The sequence below is a fragment of the Amphiprion ocellaris genome, chromosome 12, assembly GCF_022539595.1.
Source record: "Amphiprion ocellaris isolate individual 3 ecotype Okinawa chromosome 12, ASM2253959v1, whole genome shotgun sequence".
Lineage (NCBI taxonomy): Eukaryota > Metazoa > Chordata > Actinopteri > Pomacentridae > Amphiprion > Amphiprion ocellaris.
In genome coordinates, this window is record NC_072777.1 from 27,548,707 (window position 1) to 27,575,495 (window position 26,789).

At 40.0% G+C, this 26,789-nt stretch overlaps 2 protein-coding genes across 8 annotated transcripts in view; both read right to left on the minus strand.

Moving 5' to 3' along the window:
- Positions 1–18,350, minus strand: LOC111566442 (apolipoprotein B-100-like). The gene is made up of 29 exons (XM_035946711.2): positions 18,210–18,350; positions 16,401–16,532; positions 16,205–16,234; positions 15,186–15,298; positions 14,911–15,056; positions 14,677–14,824; positions 14,402–14,554; positions 14,116–14,240; positions 13,918–14,003; positions 13,368–13,812; positions 13,126–13,240; positions 12,876–13,022; positions 12,573–12,784; positions 12,298–12,493; positions 12,027–12,206; positions 11,730–11,933; positions 11,394–11,561; positions 11,081–11,286; positions 10,551–10,733; positions 10,329–10,459; positions 10,025–10,235; positions 9,765–9,937; positions 9,180–9,337; positions 8,979–9,088; positions 8,520–8,893; positions 2,224–8,202; positions 2,021–2,132; positions 1,607–1,793; positions 1–1,515 (listed from the first exon to the last, which is right to left on the minus strand). The coding sequence occupies exons 2-29, from the start codon at positions 16,453–16,455 to the stop codon at positions 529–531; spliced, it is 11,334 nt and encodes a 3,777-aa protein (XP_035802604.2). The 5' UTR covers positions 16,456–16,532; positions 18,210–18,350; the 3' UTR covers positions 1–528.
- LOC111566433 (gastrula zinc finger protein XlCGF57.1-like) overlaps positions 17,714–26,789 on the minus strand; it is a 10,512-nt gene continuing 1,436 nt past the window's right edge. Inside the window, exons 2-4 of one of the 7 annotated variants that reach the window (XM_035946720.2) lie at positions 24,539–26,053; positions 20,282–20,339; positions 17,714–18,337 (exon numbers count right to left, since the gene is read on the minus strand). In XM_035946720.2, the coding sequence (XP_035802613.2) occupies positions 20,323–20,339; positions 24,539–26,053 (1,532 nt within the window). In that variant the 3' untranslated portion in view covers positions 17,714–18,337; positions 20,282–20,322. Of the gene's footprint in view, positions 18,338–18,452; positions 19,200–20,281; positions 20,340–22,471; positions 26,054–26,789 lie in introns of those variants that run through there. The other 6 variants (XM_055016039.1, XM_035946721.2, XM_035946723.2 and 3 more) reach the window with 6 other exon arrangements.

Sequence of the window (26,789 nt, forward strand, 5' to 3'; positions counted from 1 at the left end):
TTTGGCTTAACTTTGTCTTTATTTTAAGTGATACACATTGTTTTTACATATTCACATTGCACCAATACATTTGTTAGTTCCAATGTTAACACTCAGTTCAGTTTTATTTCGATTTTACTTGCACAGAATAAAATATAACCCTGTCATTCCACTTGCTACCTGCTAAGATTGTTTAACTTATGTCAACTTATCAAAAATTGTTTTCCTGTGCTCATTTAGAAGCAAGTGACTTTATACATATGAGGAGAAAAAGGGACTGTAGTTCAATGCCATTCAGTAAATAGACTTTACTTCACACCACTGACCAGTAAACAGAAAACTTAGACATATAACAAATGGTATACAGGTTAATATATGCTGTTGCTACATGTAATATTGTGCTAGTTTACATTTTTTTTCCCCACATATTTTAAACAAAAATGAACAAGGCAAATAATGTTGATCTCTTTTTTTTCCATTTACTTTTGAAACAATGTTGAACAACTTTTGAACACTTACACGTTTTTGGGAGATGATGAGGAGGTGAAATTAAATACTAATCTCCAGCTTTTTACCCTTTACTTTTAAATAAGACCTATACTGAGCAGGAGCCTGCTGCACATAATCAGTAACAGTGCTGCTGAGTCGATTCACTGCGGATCTGATAACGTTCAGAATATAGTTGATGTTGTCATTCATATATTCGGTGGTCACAACTGAGTTTAAGCACTCTTTGGCTGTTTTCATTAAGCTTACTTGTTTAACATAGAAAGCATTAATGTAGACAGCAATGGTATCGAGGACATCAGACTTCAGGCTGTTATCAATAAAGTCTTGAGCTTTGTTAACAAAGGCTTTTAGGGCGTCACCCAGTTTTTCCAGAGACATGTCCAAACTCTTCAGGTGCTTCAAAATACCCACAACAGGATTAGGAGTAGTCTTTAGCCACTCCTTGATTTGTCTGATTATTTTGGCTCCAGCCATGACATCACCAACAGGCATTGTAACTTCAATTTTACTGATCATGCCAACCACTGCATTGAAAGCATATTCAATGTTAACAGACACCATGTGACTTGCCTTCTCTAGCATATTGGTAATTCTAGTGGTCAGTTTGTTGATCACCTCAATGAGAGGGGTCATCTCTTCAGAGCCGGGCAGTTTGACCCGGGTCTCTCTCAGGACCCTGATGGCAGCATCCAGGACGACCTGAACATTCTTCTGGTACTGAACGACAGTGTTCCTAAAGAGGATGGACACTTGGCTCAGATGTGAGGCATGGGTGTTTGCAGAGTTGTATGCCTCCTCAACAGAGTCCATTATAATGTTCTTCAGCTGAGCAGCATGTCCGAATAGTTGATGTTTTTCAGCAAAACTAGACAAACAAGAGGTGATGGCAGGAACCTTTTCCTGTAATCCCCTGAGCATAATTTCCGGGGCTTCTATGTTGAAGACCAACTTCAGATTCATTTTTTTGTCTGTGTCCTTGTTGGAAACTCTGATGGTGGCGATATCAACATCTTTCCCAGGATCGGACTGTTTAACAAAGACATAACAAAACAACAAATTAGATGCTGAAGTTTTGATGATTATAAATGTGCAAATAATATGAATATGCGGTCCTTACAGCATAACGGCCATAAAGCCTGGCATTCAACTGCGATGGGATCTTGGCATTGAGCTGAAGACCAAGGAGACCAGTAGATGGAATAGAAACTGTGGCACTGATTCCGTCTTTGCGAATGGCATAACGCAAATTCACGTCAGTAAAGTCAGGGCTGGTTATGTCCACATTCAGGGTGACATGAGAGCCACTGTACAAACAAGTAGGAAAATATATATACATTTTCACATTAAAGAAGGAAACTTTACCCAGAAAACAGAACAATTTTACAGGGAGTAGTCACAGATGTTTTTCATCTTGGTGTATTTTCTAGAAATTAAGTAAAATGGATGTGATCTGGCGAAACTAGTCAAAATACAGCTGTAAAATAATAAATAAGTATGAAAATAACACAGTGTGGTGATTTTAAAATTTTACCTCAATGTATGTGAAAGAATGGGGGCAATGTCCATGGTGAAATCGTTGTTTCTAAAAACAGTCTTCCCAGTCAGGCCAAGGCCAGCCTGTTCAACGTTTATGGTAGTGGAGGCTGTTGAAACACGTTTTTCTTTAGTTAAACTTTGTAAAAATGGTTTTGAATTAATGTGACTTTATATCATATGCAAAGAAAAAAAACTTACAGTCCAGGTCGTATTCCAAGATGACAATAGGACAGGTAGCAGACGACTTATAGATGACTTTGAAGACAGGAACACTGGCCTCCACCTCAATGCCCATGTTTGTGGCGTACACCGGGCTGGCAAACTTAGCATTAGTAGAGATTTTCTGTTTGGAAACTGTCACTTCAGCAACAGTTTTCTCAAAGATAGTGAAGTCACCCAGGTTGGTTGGCTGAGACATGTTCATCTCAAAATCAGCAATCAAGGAAGAGGTTGGTGCAAAGTCAATAGTAGCCTGGGCAATATGTTTTCCCTTGGTATTGAAATTGAACATGTTTGCCTCGTTGTTGCCAGTATACTTCAGCACTGCATACACACGGCTCAGGGAAGCTTCAATTTCCAGATTCTCATTTACATCCATGCCAATGACTTTGATTGCACCAAAGTTAAGCTTGGCGTCAGCAGTAACCTTGGAAGTGGAACGAAGGCCATCACTATTCAGGTATAGATTTGCCTCATTGTCCAGGACTCCCAAAACTTGATAGCCTTCAAACACTGTGCCATCCATGTTTCCTCTGGTGGATGACTCCATGGAAACGTACTCAAAAGTTCCCTCCATCTTCAGATTGTGATTTACCTCAGCCTTTCCAGCAGCCTTGATCATAGGGACGTTGAAATTACCCTTCACATTAAAGCTGGAGACAGCATTTGCTTTGGTTTTGGTGTCTGCAACCAGATTTTGGCTTGCTTCCATGTTGAGTATTGGCAGTGCGATCTTTGCAACAGTAGCCACAGACATGGCAGTTTCCCAAGTGTCAGTGCTCATGCTGATGGTGCTGTCATGAGTGCCTTCAATGTGAGGATTTTCGAGGGACAGGGAATTGGCCAGTTTGATTCCTCTCTTGGTGGTCAGACTGGTGGTGCCATCAAGTTTGGCTTTTAGAGGCTCAAACACAGATACAGTGGTGGCTCCAAGACGGAACACAAGATCATCTTTGGCATACATCCCAGCATTGACATTTAGATTAACAATGGCAGACTTGAAAGATAGCTCTGTAATCACGTTGCCCATAGAGGGAATCAGACCAATTTTCTTGGCAAGGGGGTCAGCTTGGCTTTTTTGGTAAACCACCTTAACATTTGCATCAACACTCTGCTCAGGGGTTGTCAAAATGTATTTCAGCCCCATTTGGTCATACAAGTTGAGGTTACTAATGGCGGGCGTCTTGAAATCAACAAAAGGCAGGTCAATCTCAGGAATGCTGATGGGCCTAGTCAGGAAATCAAGATTTGCCTTCCCCTCCACGGCAGCAAGAACAGCAAATTCCTTGTCTTTGTTCTCGACAGTGAAATTCCACAACAGCTTGTACTGATTAAGACGGGCCACAGCCACAGTGTTAATGTGTTGATTGTCAGGTCTTATGGTTGCTGAGTAGTCATTCTGCAGATCAATTTTGGCAGAAAAAGCATCATTAAAATTGACCCTTGTATTTCCCTTGTTTTGAAAGTTAAACACAACCTCTGTGGGACATACAACAACATAAATCACATTGTTTAAGGGACCGCTGATAAAACCAGTTAGATCTGTACTGTGGGTGGCCTTAAACTCGAGCTTTGTGTCATGTAGATTGACATTTACTGATCCCTCTAAAAGGCTCCTTTTGATTGAGGGGCCTTCTGCTTCAGAGCGAACATCAAACTTGAAATTGGTGAACATGACAAAATCAGCACTCATGGTCTGTCTCATCTTTAAAAGGAATGCATCTGTGTCACCAGTCAAAGTCACCTTGACTATATCTGGACTAGCTATGACTTGTAAGTCACTCTTGTGAGTAAGTTGATGAGAATTGTAGGTGGCAGTGCCTTGATTTTCAACAGTAAATGTAATAGAGGTACCCTCTTGGCGGGCCACAGATTTTTGAGTAGCAGAAGCCTCGCCAGTGAGGCCGGGAAGGTTGAGTGTATGTTTATAGGAGGTGTCAACGGAGGCAGATAAACCACCTGTGGTGGCTAAGAAAGCTTCATTTAAAAGCTCAGCACTGTAGAGTGCTGTGGTGGCCTTTATTGTGGTCTTGGCTGAGGCCTGAGCTGAGAAGTCAGAAAATGTTACAGATGCTTGGTGGTCCACTGCAAAGAAATCATGAGTGAACTTCAGGGTCTCACGAGCAGTCATAGGATGCTCTTTGGGAATTGCAATCCGAGCATTGGAATCCAGATTGAAATTAAGGATTTCAAATGTTGGCGATGTCCCTTGGGAAGTCAGAAAAGCTGTCAGCTGTGGATTGCCATCTACATCAAGTGAATTCTGGACTTCCGCAGCATTCCTAGCAGTGTAGATGGGGATGTTAATCTTTATCTCATAGCTCAGTTTACCAAATGCTGGAATCATAATCGCACTGGGGATTGCTGGCAGCTTAAATGTTGGCATTTCAAGAGGAAAGTTCACAAGTTTGTCTGCTGGAAAATGAGGAAGTGTGAGAAAGGAGAACTCAGGTACAGTAATTTCAGGAAGTGACAACTCGGGCAGCGTGGGAAGGTAGCTTGAAGTCAGGTGTCCAAATGAAGTATCAATATTAAACATCTCCAGCTCAAAGTTAAGAACTGAATCAATGAAGTCAATGATTCTCCGCTTAATGTCACTGATTGACAGGGTAGTGGCAGGCACAGTGTGAAAGCCCAAGATAATAAACTCAGGAATGTCCAGTTGTGATGGGATTTCAAACTGGTGAAGCTTATTTATGCTGACCGTCATGGAAGGCACAACAAGATTGGTGAGAGGAACTGTGAAGGCTGGTATACTCAGCTCAGCTTCCATGAGTCCACTAACAAGCCCTTCGATGATCTGCAGTATCTCCCTGGTGATTTTTTGATCAACTACACTGGTGAGTATACCAGAGACAAATGCTCTGAATTTTGTATAGCACTGGCTTGCACACTGGATAAAAGTGTTAATTTTAGCATTCACATCCAGTTTCACAATTTTCTCCTTGAAAATTTCAGCAAATTGCCTCAGATTATTAAACACAACCTTGTAAATGATGTCCTTTGCAGCAATTTTAACTTCTCTCAATTGGTCTACATAAACCCTAACAGAGGACATGATGAAGTTGACGAAATCTCTTGATGTCTTAAGTTTCTGGGGGATTTCAAGAGATCTGATCGCGTCATTTACATTAGCAGTGTACTTTGCAATCACTTGATTGATGTGATCTACAAAGTCATTATAATCAAATGACCTAATTTTTTCCTCAATAATGACAATATATGCATTCACCTTGTAAATTATATCCTTAACCTCGATTTCTTTCCAGTAGTTGATAACATCCTGGAAGACTTGCATAAGTTTAGAAGGAATGTCTGCATCTTTCACTATTTTGACTCCAGTACTGATGGTTTCCTCAACCTTGTACTGTTTAATGAGCTCCACAGCCTTCTCCAAGACAGCTTGAACCTTTTTGTCAACCTCAAACTTTACAATCAGCTCTCTCATTTTGGCATAGAATGCATTGATGTTATCAACAACGTTGAGATTCTGAATGATTTCCAGAGTACTGTCTATTGCTTCACTGAGAATCTGTGTGGGTATCTGATTGACAAGGTTCTGAATGGAATGCTTAATTTCATGTGAAATGAATCTCACCAAATCACCAACAAACTCTGCCAAGTCAAATGTCTCAATCCTTTCTCTAATAAAATTCATGAAATCTTTTAGGGTATCCTTGATTCCATACTTGGCATCGATATCATACAGGAATGCAATACTGCTGTCCTTTAGTTTGTCCAGGTCAATCTCATGGACCATGTCTCTTATGGTGTCAATCACATACACAAGCATACTCTTGATGTCAAACTCCTCGTTAATGGCATTCAGCATGTCCTGGATCTGCTGAGCAAAGCCCTCTGGGAAGGTGCCACTAACAATAATCTCCTTCATCATACTAACAAAGTCCTGGAGGTAAACAGTAAGATCAGCCAGAAGTTTCTCAACTGTAATCTTCAAGTTTCTCAAAGAGGCTTCCACATCTTCCATGGAGATGGCATAGTTTTGGGTAAAATCAGTGAAATACTGTTTCAGGTGAATTGCCTTGTCTTCAATATTCATTTGAGCAACAAAGTCACTGATCTGCTCGGGAAGAGCCTCAAGTTTAGCCCTGACCTCATCATTGTTGATGTAGTCTTGCAGTGCCTCTGCAACATGTACAGCAAGCACCTTAATCCTTTCCAAAAAGGCACCAAAATTTTCAAATATGGGAATATAAATCATGTGGCTGTTTGTGCTCTTGTCATACTTTAAGAAGCCAGAGATGGCGAACTCCTGGTTTTCTGCAGAGACTGAGTTGATGATGTTTGTTAAGATGGTACCAGAAGCCTCAATTCCACTTCTCTCGGGAGTGTTGTATATATTTATGTCTTGATTAAAGACATGTTCATTCAATTTAGACTTCATTCTAAAACTGGTCTTCTGCTCTTGGAGTGAGAGAGCAGTATCCATGTTGTGGTTAAAAATTGTCTCAATGGACAAACCATTATTCAGCTGCTGGTTCACTGATGCTCTACATTCATGTGAGCTGGCAAAAGCCAGAGGTTGTGCTTTCACAAGGAACTTGCCATAGAGCTGGGCACTGTGCTTTCCATACAGGGTCATGTCTCCATCAGCATTGAAGATGGCATCAAGGTTGAAATCGAAAGGAACAATGCTGCAACGGATGGTGTGGTCAAAGCGCACTGGCTGTGAGTTGAAGCGGGCGTCATTGCTGATCCTAGCTGCCAGACCGATAACTTCGAGTTCAGTGTTGTGGCTCATATGAGTCCCAAAGAGTTTTCCAGTGGTGCTGCACTTTGCGTTGGCGCTCATATCAGCATAACTGACCTGATAGGTGTGCTTGATCTCTTCCTCACCATAGATGGCCTTCAGGCTTCCAGTCAGGTCCATCTTGTAAAGCTCTGCCTGCAGTTGAGCCTCATTAATGAAGTTGGCATTCAGAAGTTTGAGGTTATTGTTAACATTTGCAGAGGCAGTGTAGGGTTTCAGGTCAAAGGTGACATCATGAGTGTAAGAGGCATACTCACTTGCAGTGGCTTCAGCCTTTGAGGTGAAGTCAAGGCTAGAAAGAGTAATGATCAGAGTGTTGGCATTGTCAACCTTCATATCACTCACTGCTGCCTTGTTGTTAATGGACAGAGAGGCCCTTGTAGAATCAAGCCCAGCATCAAAGGTGTTCTCAAAGGACAGGGGGCTCTGGAGGGTAGTTGTTCCACTTGTGGTCAAACCATCCTTGTTCATTTTCAGAGAAGCCTTGTGAGTAGCCTCATTCTCAAGAATCTTGACACTGGCATCACTGTTGACAGCCAGACCATTGACATCAAGAGAAGCAGTCAGCAGAGAGTAAACACGGTTGTCAGAGTGGTCTGCATTTGTTTCCATCTTCATGGTCATTTCACTGGCACCAGCAGATGCTTCAGCGTGGTTGCGGATCTTCATACCAAAAGCAAAGGCATTTGCATCACATTTCAGTGACAACTTGCTGTCTTTGAAGGAAAGGTCAGCAACATGAGTGAAGGTGTCTTCAAAGGCATTAGTGTTAGACACAGCGGAGAATTCACCATTGAGAAGTGTTGCAGCAATTGTGTTGTGGGCCTTAACAAAGGTGGAGTCTAACTGAACAGTAGAATCAAGCTTTGCTTCTGGTCTGAATGGGAAGATGTTGAATGACTGGGTTGAAGTGGTCTTGCCATAGATGGGTCCAGCTGCAAACTTCCCCTCAAAGTTGTTGTCTGCAGACATTTCTTCTGTGTTGATTCCAAACATGCCATTGTGCTCTAGGACGACATTGAGACCAAATGGGCTTTTGGCTTCCATCTTGCTGCTAGATTTCAAATTGATTTTATCTGTGATGGTTGCATCCTCAGTGATACTAAAAGTGGCTTCAATGAATTTATGGGCCAAAGAGCTTTTCAGCTGTGCTTTGATGGAATCAGTGGTGGCCAACATCCCAGAGCCTAAATATGAAAAGAAAGGGAAAACAACATTTATAACCAGTAACTTCAAAGTATGATTCCTTTGCAGCAAACTTTGGAGATTAATTTGCCTGTATACTGTATACCTATATACAGCAGAAATATACTAATAATTCTGTGTAGTTTAGGATTAGAAATTACCTCAACATTGTAACAGAAATTACATCACATTGTTTCACATGAGTGATAATAGAAAACTGTGACTGAAAATTGTACCACCAAGAGAGAACTACACATGGTGTTAACTGTATGTGAAGGATTATGATGCTGCAAAAAGTTCATTAATTATTTTCACTAACCTTCCATCTTCACGGAGAGGATCTCAATTGGGGAGGTTCCTGTCACATCAAACTTAGCTGAGTAGCTGGGTGTTTCCACAACATCTTTGCCAACAGCCATTGAAGCCTCCATGTCATATAGATTGCTTTTCATCACAGTTGAAACCTCAGCTTTTCCAAAGCGAGGAATGGACAGAGTGAAGCTCTCAGGAACAATAAACTCTGGGATGGGAATTTCCATGGAGACGATTTCCAGTCCAAACTGGGGTAGAGACAGGCTGGGAGTGGTCAAAGCTGGTGGGAATTTAAGATCTTCTGTTGACTTTCCTCCAAGTGGGAGAGGGATAAGAATTGTGATGCGATCATCATTGAAGTAGTAGACACCTTTGGCCTCACTGTGAAAAAGACAAAAATACAATACATGATTTGGGCAATTGTTTAGAAAATTTTGCAATTTACCGTTGAAATCTTCACACTTACGCGTTCAGGAACAGTGTATCTGGCAGGGAAATCTCAGGCATGTCAGGCACTCTGAAGTTCTGAATGTAAGGATAATCAGCACCATACTTCTCCATGTAATTGTTTGCTGCCTAAAAACAGAAAAGTGGTGTTTTATGCAGAGTTTACTTTTTTTTTTTTTTTTTACCAAGAAAATCTCAGAAACTGAGCAAACATTTATACCTCCACAGATTTCTTGAAGATATGACGGACTTTCATGTCTGTCTGACCCACTTGCATGTCAAGAAAATCGTTGCCGTACGTCTCAACAAAATCAGTGAAAATGATGGTTGTTTTAGTGTTCATGTCAGACTTGACATCAACCTCAATCTTGCTGCCATCTGAAACAATGGAGGAAACCAAAGTGAATGCAAAGACATGAGGAAATATTTCTCTAAACCCCAGGTTGGATATGAACCAGGAGGAAATTTATTCTACAGTTAAATTTTGCATTTTCTCTCAGACAACATAGCAGGTTTCATCGTTGCACTGTATCCTGCCCATGGCTAGCAGTACTAATCAGCATTTTCATTCTGTCTCACTAACTGTCCCGTCAGACTGAATTGACATTAAATGGTCAACAATGCCATGTGATTGGGCCTCATATTTTTGGGCACCAAGTGTAAATCAGTACTTTTGCAGTTACATGATATGTTTCTGTATTTAGTATGTGGCCCAAATTTATAGGTGCCTGTCTACAAAACAAATAACAATTAAATTAGCTGCTATGGAAAATTTGGGGAAAAAGTCAGTGGGAAAGGACATTACCATATTTCATATCAATTTCCTGCTCAGATCTCATATCCCGGAACTTGATGTCGCTCTTAACTTCCAGTTCCAGCTCTTCATCTTGTTTCATGTTAGCGGTGACAGTGGCATCAGCATTGATGGAGGGAACCAGAAGCTGAACTTGCAGCATACCTTCCTTCATGGCCTTCAGACTGAAAGATGAACCAATTAGTCAGCTTACTGTGGCTCAAAGGGACAACAATAGTGTTATTTAAGGAGGATTGTAGTTCCTTTCTTACTTGGCACGGCCAACCAGAGAGAGCACAGGGATGTTCTTGTTGATAAAGTCGAGAGAGATGGAGTGAGTGCCTTTGCCCTTGGTGTTTCCATCAACAACACCCAACCTAAGACCAGCCTCCACATCGTAGTCAGGGATCTGGAGGTCAGCTGTGATTGCATTCTTCTTTCTGTTATATTTCATGACTGCTCTGGCTTCAGTGGGATCTGCACCTGTTGTTGACCAACAAAAAGAGCAATGTTAAACAACTCTTATAAAACTTCTTGAAACTGAGGCTGTGGTTTTATGGAAAAAAAAGACATTACCCTCAGCCCTCAGAATAAAGATCACAGAGTCAACCTTCTGCCGGCCCTCCTCTCCCTCTTTGAGCAGCTCGTATTCAACAGTGGCTGTGTACTCAGTGACTTCACCAGTAGGATGGAACTCCACAGCAAATCTGTTTACATAATTGAATTGATTAGCAAACATTCTTAAGTGATTCATTTTAAAGAGACCTATTTGCTTGTGGTTCAGAGAGTCTTGCTCACTTGCTGTCTCCGGTGAAGGGGAAGTACGGGGCTGTCTCCTGAGAGAAAGCATCAGTGTACTGTAGTTCAGAGCAGTATTTCATTCCAGCAAAGACTGGAGTGCACTCACGAACATCAACCTTGTCCATCACCATTGGAGGGATGGTCTTCATTTCTGATCCTGTCACTGCAACAAGGTTGTTTCTGGTAGGAAAAGTTAAAAGGATAACAGCATTAGATTGTGATGAAAATTTATGCAAAATATTTTTGAAGGACAAGATCTCACATAAAGGTACATAGCTTCACCAAGAATGTTATGAGGAATCACTTCATCATATTCTTTACGTCTAAGGTAGTGTAACTGTCTTTAAATACTGTATATCTTGTTTATTTTCAATGACCATCAGTATTCAATAGTTACTTTGATTTAACAACTGTCCCAGAACCAGAAATGAGAAGTTCATATTATAATTTTCTTCTAGGGGCTCTTGGTTTACTGGATGTAAATCTTCTTATGTGTGACTGCTAATAAGAACATCTACTTGGCTTACGATATTTTGATGAATTTTGTTGGACTCGTTGGAGCAGGAATGGTCAGCTTGACTTGGTCGCTTCCAACGAGGATCTTGGCATTGAGACCACTCTCATGGAACATGTTGGTGTGCATTTCAAATCCAGAACTGACATATTCTGGGATGTGGGAGCCAACATGAGTTACAAACTCGAGGGCAGCAGAGGGCATGAAGGTCACTTCACTCTGCGTGGATACATAGTAGATATTCATGACTTGTGGTTAATATAGAAATTGTATTGAGTTAACTGGTTATAATGAACATGCATATGAAGAATTTTAAATATGATTACCATGTCATGAGCAATCTTAAGTCCACCCTTGATACCAGGGGTGAAAGTACCAGACAGTGAAACCCTCAGAGGCACACCAGTGACAGTAGGCAGGAAGAACTCATTGTCCATGAAGATGTAGTGGGCAAAGATTGTGTTGTCAGCCTTAGTCATCAGTGCCCTCATAATCTGTCAAAGAAATAACATAGATGTAACCTAAATAATAATAATAATAATAATAATAATAATAATAATAATAATAATAATAATAATAATAATAATAATAATAATAATAATAATAATAATAATAATAAACATCTGTCAAACATATACATGAAAAGAATAACTTTCCCTTACATCAGCTGGGAACATCTTAAGCATGCTGTCGATCATCATGGCAGCAGAATAGGCCATCCCCTCAATTTCACTGGTCTTCAGATAACCCAGCTCATTTCCCAAAAGCCTCAGATAAACCATCACTTCTGGAGAGTCAGCAGACTTCACTTCCCTCACCAGTTTGTTGATATTGCGTCCAATCTCTCTCATAAAGTTGTGGGAGGCCTATGCATGTACATATACATAGTATGTCACGAAATCCATTGACTTTGTAAAATTCAGGATATTTAATATCTTATTACATACAAATCTCAGTACCTGTCTCTTCATCCTGTCTCTTTTGTGAGCAGGCATTATGCTCTGCAGGATCTCATTGACTCTCTGGGGCATGTTGTCAGAGACGAAGTACATCGTCTTCAGGGCAGTGTCAGGGAAGAATCCATTCTCTCCAAACAGAGCATCAACTGTTGGCTCAAATCCTTTGCCCTCCATGCCAATCTGCAAAGGTGACACATTTTTTTTACTGTTAACTCACTGGAAAAAAATTGCCTCACTGCAAAGTTTCTATGAAATAACTCCAAAAGTGTACCTCCATCATGTCGATGTCAAAGCCAAATGCCTTCAGAGTCATTTCAAGCATGACCTCCTTGGGCAGGTAGCTGGTGTCCTCAAAGATCATGTTGCCCTCCAAGGATCCAATCTTGTAGTTGCGAGAGAACTTGGTGGGATCCATAATGGTTCCGATCTCATTACCCTGCAGGGCATCACGGATCTTCTGTCTCAGTCTGTAGAAAAGGAAAAAACACACTTACACCACTGGTGGAGACACATGCACACCATTTAGCAGCGCTGCTCTGCACTTACTCCTGGGTCTCAGGCCCACTTGAGGACAAAATGTTGGTGATGTGGGAGATGACAAAGCTCTTGACTTGTTGGTCCTGCTCACTGGGCAAGGCATTAGCCAGCTGGGTCAGTTCACTTGGGTGTGGGTCCTTCATGAGGACCAGATATGTAGCAATACGTTTTTGTACGGGGCTTGCGCTGTCCAAGAGAACCTGCATAAAGACGTCCCTTACCTGTAATAGGGAGAAATCATTGTCATTGAAAACCACAGAAGCAGCAACTCCAATAAGCTGTCCAATAAACAAATGAAACTAGTCGACTTGCCTCCTCAGGGACGGGGGTCAGCCTGAACACTTGGATGGCAGCCTGCTGCACAGCTGGAGAAGCTGCAGGTTGGTTCACACATTGCATCACAGCACCTCTGAGTGCAGGACCAACAGGAATCACAGCTGGAGCCATGTTTCCAATAACCTAGAATCCAATGGCATGTCAATGTTCTACTTATTGGTGTTGACAATACTTTTAATATTTTGTATTTGACAATACATTTTAATCTATAGGGAAATTTACTTACTCTCAGTGTCATGAAAGTGTTATCCTTGTCTCCAGTACAGTCACCCAACTGGGCAGCCATGAACTCAGCAACAGAGTAAATCTCAGGGATCAGTTTTTCTTCAGCTTTGTAAAATCTTTCATGGAAACATTTTTGAATTAGAATGTAAATTCTGTGGATTTTTTTTAATGCAACAAGCAAAACTTTTTTTTTGTTAGTATTGGGAAGTTCTAAGTAGAATTAATTTGGCTGACTTCACTTACCTCTTGACAACATTGCTCAGGGCATACATGATGGGCTTGCTGGTCTTGTATTTGGCCATCTCCAGCAAGTCATGGATCAGGAGGGCAGAGGGGTTGGACATGATTCCCATCGCGAAAACTGCAGCATCAACCTCGAGCGAGGCAGTGTCGAAGGTCCTGAGGATGTGCATGATGGCGCTGCTGCACTCAGGGGTTCCACACTGAGCCAGAACCTGGTAGGTCAGGACACGGGACACTTCCAGAGCCTCAGGAACGGCAGGAGTCAGAGTCTCGGTCTTCATTCCACGGACCATGGAGACCAGCTTTTGGAAGAGGTGGGCCCTCCTCTCACCGTCGGTCTCGGGCAGAGTGGCCAGTTCTCTCAGGAGATTCAGAGCTGCATCTTTATCCTGGACAACACTCTTGTCCTCAACAGCATCCATGTGAAGCTCTTTCATGATATCACCTATAAAACGCAAGCGAAAGTTTTGAATTCATTATTGATACCTTCAATTTATTTTTTAAAAATTAGCCCAAAATGAAAAGAACAGAGGTAAGAAGAGGAGCTTACTGAGGAAAAATACTCTGTCGTTGTGAGGAGAAACTTGAACCAGAGTCAGTTCTTGCTTTCCAACATTGGTAACTCCATATTCTCCTCTGTGAAGAGAAAATACAGAGTTAAAAGTGTTGTAAAAACCCTTAAAGAAGACATACCAGTACATATAGTCACATAATAGAATATGGTACAACTTTAACTACAAAGTCTTACTTGTGTGAGAAGGGGATGAGGATGTGGTTCTCAGTGCAGGAGCCAGAGGTCATGTGTTTCTTCTCATTGTCAAACTTGTAATTGCAGGTTTGGGAGCTTCTGATCAGCTGAGCAAGAGGGTAGTGCTGAAAGATATAAAAAATGTGCATGCTTTGAACACTGCTGTGATAAATAGATTACACATCCTAAAGACAGAATCATTATAATGATGTAATTTTTGTTGAATTTTAAGTCACAAACAGTCTCAACAGACCAGACACACAAATACATTGCTTGAATATATTACCATGCCAGAGATAAGTGCCAGAGGACTGGTGTGATCTCTTATTGGGTTAAATTTGTCACATCTGGACAGATCTCTAGTGAGGCTGATGTCTGTTGCAATGTCCTCTCTAGCGTTGATGGTGAATTGGCTCTTGCACATGCCATGAATAGTGGGCTGAAATAGACGCAAACGGAGATATGAGTGTTCACAGTCATGTATGTGGAAACAGTTCTTGCATGACAAAGCAAGGGTTTTTAAAAAAAATGTAGATCCACATTTGACAGTAAGACAACTACCATGTTCTTATTCTTGTCTTCTTCCACCAGAGGCACAGCCAGGGCAGAGACGATGCCTCTTTTGATGTTCAGGGCTGTTGTTGTCTCACCATCCTCAGTGTACAGTTTCACATTGTACACACCCTCAACCACAACCTTCAGAGGATATCTTCAGAAGAATTTAAGAATTTTATTGTTAATTCTTGCAGGTTTTTCATTGCATACGGTTCATAAATGCAACTGGGTGTAACATACCTCTCCATTTCAGCAGCAAAGGCATCAGAACTGGGTGAAGGACTGAACACAGGCTTTCCCTCTGGGTCCGAGTCGAGCACCTCGCTCAGCTGGCAGCCGGTTGTACGGATGATGAAACTACATGTCCGAGGAACTTCAATTTCAACCTGTTTCAAACCAGTATCACAGCATTTTTTTTTGTGAGGAATAGTGTAGAAAGACAAGCATGTATATTACATGAGTTTAGCAGAGTGTAAAATAATGAAATTTAGCTGTTAAAGCACAGCAACATGTACCTTGCAAGTGACCTTAGGACCATTCCTGAGATGTGAACCTCCATTGATGCCATTCAAGGACTCAGCTTCATACATGTATTCATACTTGTGGTAGGCTTTGTACCTTTTGTTCACTGTAAATAGGAAACATTTATTTTTAAATCAGAGCTCTGCATGACATGAGTCTGGTGTGTCAATAGCACAGCTTGCAAAAACAATTAACCCTTTGAATCCCAAAACCAGGTGGTTGGCTTATAAGGCATGTTATTTCTAAAAAATCACCGAAATTACACCATTGATCATAGCTAGAAATTGAAAAAAGAGAAACATGAAACACTTATTAGCTTTTCAGCTTTTTGTCAGTCTCTGAACACATAATTGCAGCGTTGTTGGAAAAATCATCCAAATCTAAGCTCAAAATCGAGGTTTTTCATCATAATTACTTTATTCTACATGCCTCATTTAAAATTTACCAAAAATAAATAGTTTGCTTGTATCAAATCCTCCCAAAATACCATGAAGGCATTAGTGACAAAGCTGCAAACAACAGTCGTGTACATAAATTTATAGTTTTAGGCTGAATTTCATTGTATTTTTCATTGTTTAGACAGAGCAGATAGGAGACAAGCATGGAAACAAATTAGATGTAAATATCTGTATAATATAGAGTCACTCTTTTTTCTGGTATTGGTAACAAATGCAGGCAAAAATGTGGGGGGAAAGTTGTACATGTTGACTTTACATTTTCAAATTTTTGAAAACAATTAAACTTTTGTTTGTTCTTTTTTTTTTAAAAGAATTAATGGCATTATAAATTTGTCATACTGTAAAGAAGACATTTCTGAGTTCTCTCTACATCTAGCCATGGTTGTGCTGTTTCCACAGAGGTGTAGGACTTTAAATAGCAATAAAAACATAAGCCCACTGGAGGAAAGAAACACCCAGAAACTGTTTGGGATTCTAAGGATTAACCCTCAATGTGCTAAAACCAAACTTCAATATACTTCTAAAATATTAACACATCATTTTAACAGACTTACACAGACAAGATGCATCTTCGTCTTGGGCATCTGTAAAGACAATCAGAAGACAGTAGATGAAAAACTTTGTTTCTTCTTTCAAGTACAGTATTTCACCTCAAAGAGAGGTCTCACCTTGTTTATTTTTCCGTTAGTACTGTTCAGTTACATACATGGGATCCCAATCAATACATGACGGACTTTAAAACATACTTACAAGTCAAGGCCGGTGTGATAAGGAGGATCACAAGACAAAGTTTTGAGTCCCGCATGATGGGTCTCCTTTGGTGAGTACTCAGATGAGACTGAGGACTTCACCTCCACCTCGGCCTTTTATACTGAGGGTGTTCTGCATGAAAAGGACATGGGAATTACATGTACCACCTCAGCTCCAAAGTCCACACTATATGTGGAAGGACAAAGGCAACTGGTTTCATAAAACCTTCCTTGGATGTGATTTGAGGTTCAGGGTGTTTTTCGTGTTGGACTGGATGAAGATAACAAACAGATCAGGTTTATTCTAAACATGTAAACATAACAGAATAACTCATATAATCTTCATCACTGCTGATTAAATGTTGTGAAAGATCCTGCTTGTGGGTCACCTGTAAGTTCACAGTTGTGAGTTTCATCCAGGTTTTCCAACAGTCTCAAGACAATGCATCCCAAAGAGACACCTTATAAAGACAAATAATATTATGACTTCTAGAAATTATTTTCTAGTTTAATATACTTAAAATGTCACTTTTCTGTTTACATATTTATATCTTTTGAGGATTTTTTTTTAAATTTGTGTACAGTGTGCTTTTTTTCTATCTTTTATCTATAGCTGGGAGTCACCAATTGAAATTTCTCTATGAAAACACAATGACAAAAAATATTCTTGATTCTTGCTTAGATGCGAAGATTTCAGATTTAAAACATTCTCCACATTTTCAGTTTCTCAGATTTCCTTGGGGTGTGAGGTTGAGAGCCACATATTACATAAACCACACTGCTGCAGCACTTGAACGCACTGAACCTGATCAGGTTGTTATCACTGGACTACAGTCTCTGCTCGCTGCGCAGACATGATCTTTTGCACATGAAATTACATTTTACATTCTCAGAACTGGTTATCTCCTTATAGATGAAAATACACTTATCTGAACGCACCGGTCAAACCTAAGGCGTTGTGAAATCATCTTGAGGTGTAGCTGGTTCACAGATATCAATAATGCACAAACCATGACCTAGATTTTGCAAAGCTAATAGTGGGGCAAATTTGATCCACATTTTTGATGAATAGTGGGCTTGCATGAGCACAGTCTTCTGCCAAATGGAGGACAGATTTGATGATTTTATTTTTTTATTTCTCCTTACCAGTTAAGACATTGTGCAACATTTAAATGTGCTGGTTGCTTGCTCATGTTACCAGGTCACACCTGATCAAACCATAACAGCACTGAACAAGCACACTATTTTGAAAATTCTACTCCTAGTGAGTAATAAAGATATTTTTTCCACCCAGTCTTTATCGTTGGCCGTTGCTTATTAAGCTATGAAAATTTATTGTTATGGAAAAGCTGTATAAAGATAAATTTTCACAGACTGAAGGAATGATACCCACTTCATATTAGTGTCAGTATCACCAGCACAGTTATTTTCTAGATTGAGTCATAAACCTAAGTACTCAATTGTACTGTAAGAGTTCCTTTAAAAAAAAAAAAAAAACTCCAGGACCTTAAATAACTAGATAAAGTCTGTAACAACATTCCATATTGTATCATGTATTTCAAACTACAAATAGTGACAATAAAGTTATTATAGTGCATATATATACATAGATACATACATATAGTTCCTGCTGTTTCTTACTTAGAAGACATGAAAGCTGTAAATATCTAGTTCATCATGGTTTGACAAATCTCAGTTTAAACCAGTAGATGGCATTAAAAACAACATTCAGTATATGTGCGTTTGCTCTATTCTGAAAGCATGTCAAGCTTTGTCAAGTATTCAGACACAGTTACTATATATTATATACCTTGGTCTTTGCATTTCCGGTGTATCTGAGAAGTTCCACCTTCTTAGAATGAGCAACGTTATGCCCTCCATCCATTCAATAGGTCCGTTTTATCCTGAGGGTCATGGAGGAGCTGGACTCTGGCCAAGCTGACGTTAGGTGAAAGGCAGAATACACATGAACTCACATATATTTACCTTTTTAACATGCACGTTTTCAGTAGAAGGACATTGGAACATTTGGAGAACACAAAACGGCCCCATCTGACCAATTCAATTCAATTTTACTTATATAGTGCCAATTACAATTCAAATTGTCTCAAGACACTTTACAGAGCCCATATGCCTGAACCCTCCTTTAACATGAAGGAACCCTGAGTAGAACCAGACTCATATAGGGAGACCCATCTGCTGCTGACCGGCGAGTTGAGAGGGACAGAAGACGTAGGAGGGGGAGGGAGAGGGATGGGAGAAGAAGCGGGGTAGGGGACAAGGAAACATGTAACACACATTGGGATACATGCATGATCAGAGTAACATAAATGATATAAGTACAAGCCAACATTGAAACTGATTCATGAGTTTACTGTTATGGTGCAAGGCTCTGGCATTAACCTCCTAGGACTTGGCATCTACATATGTGGACTTTTTTTTCCAATAAGAGCCTATTGTTAATAAGACATTAGACACTATCCAATTATTTTATTTAATTGGTTACTCCTTATCCCAAATAACTTGAAGCAATCTAAAATGCAAGCCCAATCAAACCTCGGGTCTTCAGAGGTTAAATATACTGCATATATAGCTGGTAAGTAAGATGGAAATAGTGTGTAGATGAGCAAATCAAATATAGTGAGGGCGATGCAGAGTAGATTGGTGGAAATGGGCAGCTGGAAACAGTGGGCTGGAGGAAGGTCAGCAGCAGCATCCCACAGTGGACATGATGGAGACTAGGCCAGTTGGTGGGAGAACAACCACACATCTGAAGCATCCAGCTCTGGGACCAGGGACACTCGGAGAAAGGACACAGGGAGAAACAGGGTGAGTAATGCAATAATGGTATAATACATAGGTAGTTAGAGAAGGGCTCAGTGCATCCAGAGAGGTTCCCCAGCAGTCTAGGCCTATAGCAGCATAACTAGGGGCAGAACTAAGGGACGTTGAAGAAGAAGTCAGTTGTGCCCCTGGTCTTAAAAATAGAGAGGGTGTCCACCTCCCAAACCCAAACTGGGAGCTGGTTCCACAGGACAGGCGCCTGATAACTGAAGGCTCTGCCTCCCATTCTACTTTTAGAAATTCTGGGAACCACAAGTAAGCCTGCAGTCTGAGAGCGAAGAGTTCTGCTAGGATGATACGGTACAATAAGGTCGATGAGTTTGGTCATTTAGAGCTAAATTCTAAATAAATTTTATTCTGGATTTCACAGGTAGCCAATGAAGAGACCAATGGGTTTGAACTTCTTCCTGCTGTGAGGCAACACTACTAATCACCCCAGCACCATTCCACCCAATGTTATATATTTTCTAACAATATTATAAAGGTTTTTGTATATCATCTTTCAATACCATTGCTGCAAAGTGCTTAGTGCATAGCATACAAAAAAGGCACTGATATGAAAAACACATAAACAGCGATAACAATATTAATAAATAAATTGAATTGATAGTAAGTCTTGACAGGAAACATCCTGTTGCACACAAATTGATAGAGGTAGAGTGACTGTAAATCACATTCTATAGCCTGGCTATGAAGCCTTAAAAGTAAGTAATTTTAATATGATTCCTAAAACAAATCGGTAGCCATTGCAATGTGGCTGAAAGTGGTATGATGGCATGTTTTCTTTTAGTTAAACATCCAACAGCTGCATTCTGTACTAGCTGGAGTGAGCTGAGTGGCTTACACTTGTTAAAAGTCCTTGACAGTAGTCCACACGAAGGCATGTTAGAAAAACTACTAAATTCCATTCAGTTTCATTTATATAGCTCCAGTTCACATGTCATCTCTTAGCACTTAACATAGTAAGATGAAAACCTTGGAAATTTTGAACAGAGACAAAATCCAAAGTGCCTTTTAGAACCAAAAACACAAACCCACCTTTATTGGGGAGGGGAAAAAAATGACCGACAGAGCCAGGGTCAGGGACGACAGTCATCTGCATCAACCGGTTGGGGTGAGAGTGGAAATGAAGGGGGAGTTTGGGACAAACAATACAAACGGAACAATTAACATTTTGGAAATCGGTGAGGGCAGAAACTACAAATCAGAGACATGCAGCTCTAGAGACACCTGCAGAGAGAACAAACACAGAACTCTGGGGAAGAAACCAAGTTAGTGACGTGTAATGGTGATACATAACTGGATGGAAGAGTGAGAGAGAGGAGAGTAGGGGAGACGAGCCCAGTGCATCATGGGAATCCCCCAGCATTCTAAACCTATAGCAGCAGAGATCCTGAGCAGCCCTAACTATGAGCTTTATCAAAGAGGAAGTTTTAATCCTAATCCTAAAAGTAGGCAGGCTGTCTGCCTCCCAAACCCACACTGGGAGCTGATTCCACAGCCGAGGAGCTGATAACTGAAGGCTCTGCCTCCCATTCTGCTTCTGGAAGATCTAAGAACCACAAGTAAATCTGCAGTCTGCGAGCAGAGGGCTCTGTTAGGATGATATTGTAAAATAAGGTCTTGAAGATAAGATGGAGCTTTGTCATTGAAAGTTTTATGTGTGAGGAGTAGGATTGTAAATTCTCTCCTGGATTTTACAGTGAGCCAATGAAGAGAAGCTAACATGAGAGTAATATGATCTCTGTTACTGGTTCCTGTCAGAACTCTGGCTGCAGCATTTTCTATCAGCTGGAGGCTTTTAACAGAATTATTGGGACATCCTGATAATAAGGAGTTATAACTTGATCAAGCTGTTTAGCTAGCTATAGACCTATATCCAACCTCCCATATCTCTCTAAAATTCTTGAGAGAACGCTTGCAAATCAGCTATGTGAATGTTTACAAAGGAATAGCTTGTTTGAAGAGTTTCAGTCAGGCCTCAGAGTGCATCATAGCACAGAAACAGCTCTGGTGAAAGTTACTAATGACCTTCTCATAGCATCAGATAATGGACTGGTCTCTATACATGTGTTGCTGGACCTTAGTGCGGCATTTGACAATCGACCACAAACTTTTATTACAGCGACTAGAACATTCAATTGGCATTATAGACAGTTCTGGACTATTCTAAATCTTACTTATCAGACAGGTTCCAGTTTGTTCATAATGTTATTAGGAAGCACTGTATTAATTTCCATTATTATGCGGATGATACAGAATTGTGTTTATCAATGAAACTAGATAAAACTAATCAGCTAGCCAAATTTCAAGCTTCTCTGAGGGACATAAAGACCTGGATGACCTGTAATTTCCTGCTACTAAATTTAGACAAGACTGAAGTCATTGCATTTGGCCCTAAACATCTTAGAAACTCACTTTCACAGCATATAGTTACTCTGGATGGCATTACATTGGCCTCCAGTACTACTGTGAGGACCCTTGGAATTATTTTTGACCAGGACGTGTCCTTTAACTCACACTTAAAACAAGTCTGTAGGACTTCCTTCTTTCACCTGAGAAAAACTGTAAAAATCAGGAACATCCTGTCTCAGAGTGATGTGGTAAAACTAGGCCATTCATTTGTGACTTCCAGACTAGACTATTGCAATCTGTTACTATCAGGTTGTCCCAATAGCTCTCTGAAAAACCTACAGTTGATCTAAAACGCTACAGCCAGAGTACTGATGGGAGTTAGCAAGAGAGATCATATTTCTCCTATATTGGTTTCTTTTCATTGGCTTCCTGTGAAACCTAGAATAGAATTTAAAATCCTTCTTCTGACATATAAAGCTCTTAACAACCAATCACCATCATATCTTAAAGACCTGATAGTACCATATCATCTTAGCAGAACTCTTCGCTCTCAGACTGCAGGCTTACTTGTTGTTCCCAGAATTTCTAAAAGTAGAATGGGAGGCAGAGCCTTTACTTATCTGGCGCCTCTCTGGTGGAACCAGCTCCCAGTTTTGGTTCGAGAGGCGGACACCCTCTCTATTTTTAAGACCAGGCTTAAAACCTTCCTTTTTGACAAAGCTTATAGTCAGGGCTGACTGGGGGACCCTGACGGGGGTCAGTCAGAGCCTGCATATACGGGGCACAACTGACTTGTTATTAGAAACACAAAAGGGTTCGTTACCCACATTAGTTTGGGAAGATTAGTTTGAATAATCAGCATTAAAAGAAATATCAAGCGTTCTTTAAAAGGTTTATTAATATAGAGCCTTTTACAAGTCATTTGCTACAATTTTTGTCACTTCTATCAACAATTTCAAAAGTTGATGTAACCACAAAATACATAAAACGCTCAATGAAATAAGAAATAAATGAATAAAAAAATCGGATGGCTGGGGACACTAGAGGGTTTCTTAGCTTCAACAAAAAAATCCATGTATAATTGCATCTCTAAAAATACCATGTGGTGTTTGGCTATAGGCTGCCATGTTGATTTTAGGCCTGAAAACAGCAAAAATGTCAATTATAATACCTGTTAACTATGTTACAAAAAGTCCCGCAATTATATACTGACTCAACAACAGATGATGATGATCTGGCTTTCACAAGATTTCTTTTTCTACTTACACTGTGGCACAAAGATTCTCACACACAAACTGCATTCACAAAATAAAAAAAATGTTTGGAAATATCCTACCTATTTAATCTGAGTATCTAGAAAACTATCAGCTAACAGAGGAAATGTACAATACATTGATGGCCAGGAACAGAAAGCTTCAGAAGTGGCCTTAGAAGCATCAGATTTTTAAGATTACCTCAGTGTGAAGTAATCTAATGTGAGTAATATGAAGAAATTTAAAAGCCAGCTAGGTGTACTTAATTTTTTTGGAGGTAAACAAATACAGATTAAAAAACAAGGAAGTGCAGCTTCCTAAATGCACAGTAACATTATACATCCAATTTCTTGGTAATGTTTGCTGATTAGCTTTTACCATAACATTAGTTCATCAATCTGGCTCTAAATGCTCTGCAGACTATGTACTAGCAATGGGGAAAATGTATGTAATGTGGAGAATAGTGTGTGTTTGCGTTAAAGTCACATAAAAAACTCTACAACTCGCCACTGCTAACGTTGCTGTGAGCTTTCTGGTCCTATGATCTGAAAATTAAAGTGAGGATGAGAGAGTAAATTTCAGAAGTGATTTATCTGAACAAAATGGTGGAACATTTTAAATACTGTGTGGGCTCATTAAAGCCCTAAAGGCTGTTTGTGTTCTGTCAGGAGTTTAATTGCACTCATAGCAACTATTATACATTTTTATCAATTGACACTCACATTTCTGTGCAAATTTTATTTAACTTTGTTTTATATACTATTACTTTATAAAACCTCTGGAAGCAAGTTTTTTATTTAACTTTACTAGAGATACTGCTGAGCCTGAGAACTCCCTGCACTTTTTGTTTTTGTTTGAAGTTAAAACAAAGATAAGTCATTTCAGGTATATTGAAATTTTACTTTACTGTGAAAAATATTCAGGGAGCTATTATATAGGTTTTTATTGAACTTTACAAGAGTTGCTGCTGAGCTTGTTAACTCCTTGTATTTTTGTTGTGTTTGAACTTAAAACAAAGATAAGTCATTATAGTTATATTTAAATATTACTCTATTTACTGTGGAAAAATTTCAGGGAACTATTTATTTAAGCTTTTATTCAACTTTATAAGAGATGCCTGAGTCTAGGAAATCCATGCACTTCTGGAGCTATTATTTTCTATTTGTTTGATGAAATAAACATGCTTTAGGCATTTAAACGAAGTTCAGTGTTTGCATTATTCAAAATTTTTTACACCACTTTTTACACTTTCACTGCAAATGAGTATCGGCTCCAAATATCGGTTATCGGCCTCCTCTAACTACTAATAATAGGTATCGGTCCTGAAAAACCCGTATCGGTCGATCTCTATTTTTAACCTCTCCGAATCTTTACAAAATTATACAGGCTGTGCTGCAGACAGATTCTTTTCCCCCACAGATGTTTCAAGACTGCAAAGTCCTGTCTCTGAGTTCTCAAGTGGACAGTCAAATTGCTGTTGAGTAAAACTTTTATCTACAGGGGTAGGGCTTTTCTCAACTCTTGTGATCTTAAGTAACGCTAGTGTTAACTCATTTTTACATCTTGCACCACAGGTGTTGCAGGTTAAAGGCTTCTAATTTAAGTGAGCTCTCATGCGGACAGTAAAAAAAAAAAAAGAAAAAATTTAAAATTCCCCTTCATGTGTTGCCAGAGTCCGGATGCTCACCTGTGTGGATTTTCATGTGGTCTTCCAGGTCAGCGCTACTACTGAAAGTGTCCCCGCATGTTTTACAAGAAGACGGCTCCTCACTTGTGTGGTTTCTCATGTGGGAAGTCAAATGACAACTTTGGATAAAACTTTTCCCACAAATTTTGCAAGAATATGGCTTCTCACCTGTGTGGATTCTCATGTGGACTTTCAAAGAAGTTGTATATCTAAAATTGTTCCCACATATTTTGCAGGAATATGGTTTCTCACCTGTGTGGATTCTCATGTGGGCTCTCAGGTCACTCCTATAGCTGAATATCTTCCCACATGTTTTACAGGAGCACGGCTTCTCGCCTGTGTGGATTTCCATGTGGACTTTTAGGTCGGCACTGTTACTGAAATTTTCGTCACATGTTTTACAAGAAAACAGCTTGTCACTTGTGTGAGTTCTCATGTGGGCAGTCAGATGACAAGTTTGGTTAAAACTTTTCCCACAAGCTTTGCAAGAATACGGCTTCTCGCCTGTGTGGATTCTCATGTGGACTTTCAAGGAATTGCTATTACTGAATCCCTTTCCACATGTTTTGCAAGAATACGGCTTCTCACCTGTGTGGATTCTCATGTGGACTTTCAGGTGAGAACTGTGGATGAAATTTTTCTCGCATATATCGCAAAAATACGGCTTCTCGCCCGTGTGGGTTCTCATGTGGATTTTCACGTCGGCGCTGTTGACGAAGCTTTTTCCACATGTTTGGCAAGAATACAGCTTCTCACCTGTGTGAGTTCTTACGTGCGAAGTCAAATGGCAACTTTGACTGAAACTTTTCCCACACATTTTGCAGGTATAAGGCTTCTCACCTGTGTGGACTCTGGTGTGAACTGTCAAGGAAGTGCTATTATTGAAACGTTTCCCACATATTTTGCAAGAGTACGGCTTTTCGCTTGTGTGGATTCTCATGTGGACTTTCAAGGAAGCGCTATGAGTGAAACTTCTCCCACATGTTTTGCAGGTGTACAGCTTCTCATCAGTGTGAGTCCTCCTATGTTTCTGCATTTGGGACTTTTTCTGAAAAGCTTTTCCACAAAAGTCACAGTGAAAAGACTTTTTTGTGTCAGGACTTTCTGACAGAGACTGATCTACATCATTACTGTGACTACTGTTTGTGTGAGGTTTGTTGTTTGGCTCTGGCTCTGCATTTGTAGCTGACTCTGGCTGTACAAGCTTGTATCCTTCCTCGGTTTGGCTCTCAGGCAGATGAGAGTTGTGAGAGAGGAGCTGGTCACTGACGGGTTCTGGTTCACTGTGGTTACTTTCCTCATAAGTCTGAGTAACCATAATGATATCAGTCTCCTCTTTCAGTAGAAGCTGCTCTCCTGCCTGACTGGTGCACAGTTCCTCCTGTTCCTCTTTAATCTGTGGGGGATCTGGTTCCTCCTGTGCCAGACTAGAGTTCCTCTCCTGATAACAAAGCTGCTGGTCAGCGAGATCCTCCTCCTCCTCCTCCTCCTTACAAACATGTTGTTGAGGGAGGTCTGAAGGCACAATGCATATAAGAAAAAGGTTACCAATGTGATGATCACAAAACACATATTTGAGCATATATGTTGTATTTTTAACCATGAGCATGGCTCTACAGTATGAGAATGTTGTTCATGTATGTGGTTTAAATTTAAAGTTGGGGAAATGTGATTAATTGTTTGGGTACACCGGTAAATGACTTGAACTCTCACGAATGCTCAGTGTACACAACATTCAGGGAGCTGATTTGCAATTTAAGTCAGAACTGATCATTACTGTTGTCAGTTACAATGAAAAAGCAGGATAAACGCTCACACTATGCTTATAGCAGGAGACGACTTGAAGAGATTCACGTTTTTGTTATTCTAATCAAGTGTTATTTTTGGCACAGGTTTATTTCATAAATAACTGAATTTAAAACCAAATACATATGCTTGATAAGACATCAGACTAAAAACATATTATCCTTAAAATAATGTTAATATAAGCATAATTATGGCATGTCTTCATAAACCGCTCAGTGAAGATGGCAATTAATAAAAAAATGGCAATAACAAATAATGTTTAATTATTCTTTGCAAAAGTTCTGATCAGTCAGGAAGAGACAGCATTTAAAATAACAATAGATATTTAATGACAAGATGTTTACAATAATTCACCACGTTTACAGGTGAGCTGGCAGAATAACTTGAATAAATTCTGATCAGTGAATATGATGAAATAATTTCCTTAAAATGTGCCAGAGGCCAA